The sequence below is a fragment of the Elephantulus edwardii genome, unplaced genomic scaffold (assembly GCF_000299155.1).
Source record: "Elephantulus edwardii isolate Elephantulus edwardi_28Jun2011 unplaced genomic scaffold, EleEdw1.0 scaffold00032, whole genome shotgun sequence".
Lineage (NCBI taxonomy): Eukaryota > Metazoa > Chordata > Mammalia > Macroscelidea > Macroscelididae > Elephantulus > Elephantulus edwardii.
The window spans coordinates 18908016-18915753 of record NW_006399782.1 but is presented as its reverse complement, the minus strand read 5'-3'; the positions used below and the strand labels follow the sequence as shown (position 1 = coordinate 18915753).

The 7738-nt window shown below is 40.7% G+C and overlaps 1 protein-coding gene across 1 annotated transcript in view; it reads left to right on the top strand.

The window, feature by feature from the left end:
* The first annotated feature begins 1801 nt into the window (after nt 1-1801).
* Nucleotides 1802-7738, top strand: part of GAP43 (growth associated protein 43) — a 166525-nt gene continuing 160588 nt past the window's right edge. Inside the window, exon 1 of the mRNA XM_006884268.1 lies at nt 1802-2180. Within this exon, the coding sequence (XP_006884330.1) occupies nt 2151-2180 (30 nt within the window). The 5' untranslated portion in view covers nt 1802-2150. The remainder of the gene's footprint in view (nt 2181-7738) is intronic.

Sequence of the window (7738 nt, the reverse complement as noted above, 5' to 3'; positions counted from 1 at the left end):
AATGATTTATCTGAGTAAAGTTTAATGTTTCTGGACTCATAGGAAATTGATGAAAGACACCGAACCATTGAGGACTCTCCTTCATAGGGTCGCTATGACTCAACAATAATAACAACAACATAGGAAGTTAAATGTTATTCTAAGCCTATGAAACAATATAAGGCCCAAGAAGATAGTGTGTTCATCAGGCCATTTATTATATAGTAAAGTGTAAAACAGGGTAAAGGGAAAAGATAATAGCTGGAAGAGAGAGAGGAAATTTCTACATTTGTTCCTGGTTCCTCAAGCCATTCTTTCTCAAAGTATGGCCTACCTACCACTTAGGTCAAAATTAGCTAAAAATTAGTACATATAGTACAGATCTGAGCCCAACCTCATGTCTGATTACTGATGACAGAGTCCAAAGATCAAGTAATCAAGTAATCTTCTGGAAGACTCTAGAGAGGGTTTATGACCATTAACCCCAGGGCATCTCTTTGAAATAGTCCAGTTTGAGTTGTGTGTGCCTTGGATTTTGTTAAAATATATTAAATATCAATTAAGGTCAATGAGCATTATAACATGTGATACCTCTTTACTAGATATGTGTCTAGATAGAACTAGAAAGAGTAGGAGCTGTTTAATTGGAGAGTGCTTGTCGTCACTAATAATAATAAGTTAATAAATAGTTTGAAAAGTTCTTTGAGATATCCATTTAGACATGTCACCAATATTTCAGAAGGACATGGCCTCTGGGGTAAAGCAAGTCCATCTTATGAATGATTTCCTTGTGCTTTGCAAAACTAAAGTTAGCATTATTAGCCCCATTCCAAAAATTAGAAAAGAGGTTCAATAACTTGCATAAGATCACACAGTACTATGTATTTAGAAATTATTCTGTGTAAGCTCCCTTACATTTTAGAAGGGATATTTTGTCTTTTAAAATTATCAAAGACAATTGCTGTCATTGAAAAATGAGCTTCATGATGTATCTTCTCACCGTAGGTAAGTTTGCTTGAATTCTTCCTCAAACTGTAAAATATCAGTATGCTAAATATTCATGTTATACAGATATATTATTCAAAGATGCTCAGATTTTCTGGTAAAATGGAAATAAACCAAAATTTTCACACAGAGTTATGTGCATTAAGCAAAAGAAGAAAAGAAAAAACTCAACAGTAACAAAAACCTACCAGACAAATTTTAGATATGGATGCTAATTCTTGCATGTTAGCTGTTTCCTAACCAAGCATTTGAATTGTTTAAACTACTACATGTTCATATGCATTTCTCCAGGATACCAGCGTTTATGTGAGATTATGTTTGTGCAAATTTAAGCCAAGGTTTATTTATTTCTTTTAAGTCATATGTGTGCTGAAAAATATACATGTATACATATTATATAACATTTAAATAATATTTCATTTTTGAGTGAACTTAAGCTACACAATTATTTACCGTGCATGAAATCTAAATGGCAAACATGACTTATATTGTATAGGTCTGACTACAGCTCCCTTAGGGAATAGCTGTTGTTTTATTTTTTTAGATACTAGTAGAGTTACTGGAGAAATCCAAGGATATAAGGCATTCCTCAAGCCCCTCTACTCTAAAGCACATTCCATCCAACCTCCAGAACTCTTTGGAATATCCCTCTCTCCGCCACCACCCCATCATCCTCTCAAATGCACTGGGAAAGTCAGTGGGTAATTGGGTCCAGATTGGAGATGTTTAAATATTCATGAGGCTGGCAGGGGACTGGGAGGGGGTGACTGCCTAGAATGGGGGTGGGGGCTGGGGGAAGTGATTAGTCATTGGGAGAGCTAGTGAACAATTCTGAGAAAGAGACCAAGAGAGAGGGAAGAAAAGACAGATAGAGAGGGAGAGGGAGGAAAGAAAAGAGGGAAAAGAGGAGGAGATAAAGAGAGGATAGAGCAAGAGAGAGAGAGCGAGAGCGAGCATGTGCGATGAGCAATAGCTGTGGACCTTACAGTTGCTGCTAACTGCCCTGGTGTGTGTGAGGGAGAGAGAGAGAGGGAGGGAGGGAGAGAGAGCGCGCTAGCGCGAGAGAGCGAGTGAGCAAGCGAGCAGAAAAGAGGTGGAGAGGGGGGGAATAAGAAAGAGAGGAGGAAAGGAGAGAAGGCAGGAAGAAGGCAAGGGACGATACAACCATGCTGTGCTGTATGAGAAGAACCAAACAGGTAGATCTAAAGATTTTTACTTCTTGCTGTTGTGGAATGGCCAGAGTATAATATTTCCCTGCAAAGGGAGAAATATGCTTTAACTGCTTCTGCTGTGGCCATGGTGCTTGCGTTTCCTTAGCATATGGTAACTGATGGTTGCATCTCAGCTTTTATTCTTTTCTGTCCTTCGTGCTCTGGTTTGGAAATGCTGCTGCTAATTAGGGTGAGGGGAGAGGAAATGTGCCTGTTTGGCTAGAAAGGAAGATTTTTTTCCCCCCTCTTCTTCCCTTGCCTTGGTTATTAGTAAATGCTCCGCGTTTTGGGTCTCTGGTTCTGAGGGTGTGGATGTAGAAAGGGGTGTGGGAGAAGATGTATGTGGGCTTTACCTCCAAGATGGGGAGGCAATCCTTTATATTATATCATGCACAGAAAGCGGGGTTGATGGACTAATATTCAGGGCTGAGCATGACCCGTTCTGTCGTACAATTTTCTCACATGTGCTGCAGGAGAAGCCTTATTTCCTACATGCATGCTCTTTGAATGGGCGCGGGCATTTATGGGGGAAAAAACAAACAAACCAACAACAAACATGTGAAGGGTTTATTTATTTCTTTTTTTTCAATGAATGAATGAAACTGTGATTTGAATAACCCCCCCCCCCAAGACACTTTTACATGCTAAGTGGGGCCAGGGAAGACATAGGTTGTGTTGAAGTGGGTGCAAGGATGAGGGGGAAAATCCCTTTCCTAGCTGATTGTGCATCAGCTGGTCCTGGGAGAGGTGGACCACGCCCCTAGGAGCTTTGAGCTCCGACGGGATGGGGAAGACAAGCTGGGTATTACCTGTTGGAAATTCAGGCTTTTCTCTTTTCCTCTTCCCTGGCATTTTTCTTGTGACTATCAGTGACCAGAAACATGCTAACATTGTGAATAATAAGCATGGTGACTCTTTCATCAGGAAGAGAGACACGTGTGTGATGAGCCAGGAACCTGCGTTCTCTTCCTCCCTCCCTTTCTGCTCAGGTTATATTTCCCCCTCTCCCATTTCAAACTGCTCTTCTATTTTTTTAAAAATATCTTAGAAACTTGATTGGACTGAAGGTGAAGAGGAATGAGGTATAAGGTATTCTGCAGCAACCAACAGTGAGCTAACGTTCTCCAAAATGAAGCGTTCAAACATTTCTTGGAACACGTTTGCGCGATTTTGGCGAAGGTTAAGGAGGAAAATGGGCGTGGGATATGGCTGAGTGTGTGCATGTGTGAGTGTGTGCGTGTGCGCGCGCGCCCGCTCGCGCATGGGGAGAGGACAGTCTTGGTCCAAAAATCCCTTTGAACATTGATTATCGCCTTCAGGGTGGGGTGCAAGATATTGGATATGGGCACTATTCCTAAGGTAGTGGATGTTGGGCAATTTGTAATGCACTCGCTGGAACCAAAGGGTGGTGAAGGCGAGTAGGGAAAAGGTAACCAGCTCGCCTCACACGTTTAGCCAGCGCCCTGGAAGGGGGCATTGAAAGGAAAGCTGAAGAAGAAGAGGATGGGGAAAAAGACGGGCAGAAGGAATGTCAGAGTGGTAGATGGAGAGGCATGGCAAAAATGTAATCAATAAAGTGGTGGACATCCTGGGGTTTGTGTGTGGTTTGTGTGTGTGTGTGGGGGGGGGGGGTGGGTGTGGAGGGGCTTACTTAACTCGCAGCACTTCCTAAACTGATCCATGCTTCCTTTGGCTCATTTTTCAAACCGTGGCATACCCTCTCCGTGTCTTCCTTCATTTTAATGTATAGATGGAATAGATACAAGTGACTAGGTTAACTATATTGGCAAAGGAATGTTCTGAGGTTCCCCACTGGGGAGCTGGGGAGATAAAATTTAGGAAGGCGGGGCCCTAAAGAAGCCAATGCTATTCTCTGAACGAACTCTGCAATTCTGGAAAGAAAAATAGGCCAGTGTCAACTTGTTCGCCCCTAATTTAACCATATACAAGTATACACACATTCTCTTTGACAAAGGGGGATGGAGCATGGTTTTCAGAAAGGGAATTGGGGGCAAACAGAATTCCTTCCTAAAATGAGAACAGCTACCCTGGTGGTGCAGTAGTTAAGAGGTGGGTTGTTAACTGAAAGATTAATGATTAAAATCCATCAGCTGCTCCTCAGGAGAAAGGTGTGGCAGTCTGTTTAGGGAAACTATTGAGGCAGTCCTCTGCCCTATAGCTTGGCTGTGAGTCAAAATCAGGTTTGGATTTTTGTTCTTTTTTTTAAAATTTTATTTCTTCACTTGCTTATACTTCACTGACAGTCCCACGCATCCACTCTGATGTCTGATGTGCAAAGCGATGAAGCTGAAATGATACAGTCAGGGAGTTGTAAGATTTTGCGTGTAAATGTCTATAACACCTACATACTTCATGCACATAGAGTCCTGCATGTATTCTGTTTGGTGCTTACATACCTTAAAGCTTTTCATATGAATATGAATAGCATATTTCATATTCAGGAAGGAAAATGAAAGGTATAGAAACTGTCCTAGTTTGTCAATATGCTTTATTAATATGTACCTATGTGTGAAATAGTCATGGCTCCTATATGTCAGTGTTGTATATCATACAATAAAATAGTGTGTAAGATGCCATTAAATCAGATTGAAGGAAATGGTGTATTAAGGGCGTGGGCTCTGTGCTAGTCAGGCATTTATATACCATGAGTTCTAAGTCTCATAGGTTTCGTGCTTGTGGATGAAATGAATCTATATTTTTCATAACAAAATCCAGTGAGGTCCATTATTCTTCTGGCACTTTTGTTATCCTAGCATAAGAGAGAATAAAACAAGGGCAAAAACCTGCAAAGGTCTAAACTCTGCCACACCCATAAAATCCAGCAGAAACGTGGGAGGGGGTTGGAGGGCCTGCACTTCCTTCCTCTTCCACTTGAGCAGCATAAAGAAGCAAGCTTGGATTTCTAAGTTGTAATGCATTGCAAATGGGTGAGAAGAAAGCATAAATGATCTATATTAGTCATTAGTTATCACTATAGATTGTTCCAGCCGGAAGAAGAGACGGAACTAGGGTGGAAATGAGAGGGGTGGGCAAAAGAGGAATGAAATAAAAGCAGCCACTGAGATTTTACTGGCTTCTGATTTTCAAATATCTTGGGGCTTACTTTAAATAACTTAATTACTATGCATATTGTAGATGATGAAAAGCTTGCAAGGTGTGATCGGTGTCCATAAGGCAAGAAAATTGTGAGGTGTTTCCTTTGTTTAAAAAGAATGACTTGTCTGTAATTGAAGTGTAAAAAATACCAAGCAAACAAGAAACACTCCCTATCTTCCACCCCTCTCCACTAGCCTTTTCCTCAGATAACACATAATTCTTATTTAGAATTCTGATTTAGAATTCCAACCTCACTGCACTTTCCCCTTGCAATGTTGGAAAGGTGTGGAAAGATGCTGCCTTGCTGCTGCTTGGTGCAGGCAATTTTTCCCAATGATAAATTGAATCCTTTCTAAATCAGCCTGAGCCACACCCAGTGTCACCCAGGGACTTAGTGAATTAATTAAATGAAGTCAATTCTATACTTAATGAGATTCACACAGCTCTTTAAAAAAAAATGAAATCTAAATAGAAAAATTAATGATTTAAAAGCCCCACCCCCAGGCCCAACAGAATCATCTGAACTTGCAGAGAACTTTAGAAAATTCATCTGTGCATGCAGCGATGTTCATTTCCAGTGTCTCCATAATTGCTTCTGCCCCATGCCAGGGTGCATTTACAGTGCACCACCTTACCCTCTTCTCTGTCTCTGTCTCTCTCATGTGCTGATTGAGTCTTTAACTGTTTCTAGGGGTTTGGTCACCCCCACCCCTTTTCCTCAGACCCATGCTGAAGAATCCTGGAATAAGACAATTCAGGGTTAATTTTCTCTCTTGCTGAGCTGGCAGTACTACAGAAACCTTTGCTACTTCATACTAAAGGACAGAGCTGAGTAAGGGAATGGGTTAAGATCTCTGCTTCCTTCAGAGTGAAATTGTCAGTGTTATGCCTTAGGCTGAATTAATTCATTTTAAGAGCTTTACCTAGTCCAAAGGTTGGTGAAGGGTATGTATATACTTCCTCTGTTCATACATGTAATAGAGGCTCTGTACATATGAATGAGAGCATGTGTATTAACCAGTTGCTCCCCTTCTTCATAGTATTGATAAAGTACAGCAAGTCTAATCCATCCTCTATCAAATGTTCAAAGGATGTATCCTGTCAGATAATTCCAAGAAAAGCACAGCATTTAGTGACTCTCTTTCCTATTAAAGGTGGAGGGATCTAGGAAGCCAAGTAGTGCCCCTGCCCCTTGTCAACCAAAGAAGTGAGAGTGAGCATGAGGGTTTTCCTCCTTTCAAGTTTCTGCAGGTGCTGCCTCTCCACCACTGTTATCTGAATCTTCACAGCATTGTGTAGTGTTCAGAGGAGTGCTGTTCTGAGAGTATCTTGTTTGTGTCACTTATTAATTCTATGATCTTGGAAGAATTTCACACCTAGTTTACCTGAAAGGATTACATGTAATTGACAAAAAAAAAAACCCACCAATGCAGTTTTTAAAATCCAGTTGTTTCCCCCCTTTTTTAATATTTTTATTGATTTGCTTACAAAGTGTTTGACACTATTCTTCATTCATACTGTGTTTCATACAATCATTCCCATGCATTATGTTTTGCAGTGAGACTTGAGGTAGAATTGCCACCTTTCTAGGAGTTTGAGTGTCTAATGTCAACCTTTCTCCTCGCTTGCTTTTTGGTCAGAGTTGATCCCTCTTTTTGGTTTTTTGCCACATTTCCTGTTTTATTATCTTCCCAGCACCTCCCTCTATCATTACCTACTTTCTCTTATATTTCTTTTTCTAATAGCCTGTTAATACGCTCTTGTTTTGCTCATACTTCTTTTTAGAAATCTATTCTTTTTTTTAATTTTTTTTATTTTAGTCTGCGTGTACCGTCAAATCAGATCTGACTGGTACAGGAGGAGATTGCCCCTCCTTCCCCGGCAGAGCATCTGGTGGATTCGAACTGTGAACCTTTGGGATTGTAGTTGCAGCTTCTTGCCACTAGGCCACCAGAGCTCCCTAGAAATCTATTCTTAACTCTATAACCCCATTTTTCTGCTACCTCACCCTTCTTTCAGAGCAAAATCTTTACCACTTCTACTGCCTGCATTCACTTCCTTATCTTTATCACTCCCCAGTCCCTTTTCTATCCACTTTAGTAAGGCTTCTGTTCCCTAATTCCACTAAACAGTGTTCTCATCATGTCTGGTGAATCCTCAGCCTACATTTTAATTGATTTCTCTTTAGTGTTTTCTACTGTTGTCCATCCCTCTTGAAATTCTGTCCTTACTTGGTTTCCATGACAACTCTCATCTTTCTCCTGTCTCTTAGGTAAGTTCTTCTCTCTCTCTTTTGCTGGTTTCTTTCACTTTTCCCCCCACCATAATATCAATGATTTCCTGACTCAAGGTCTTGAACTATTTCTCTTCTTACATGAACAATCTAGGTTATGTCATCTATGTGCAAAGTTTTAAAGGTCTATGGA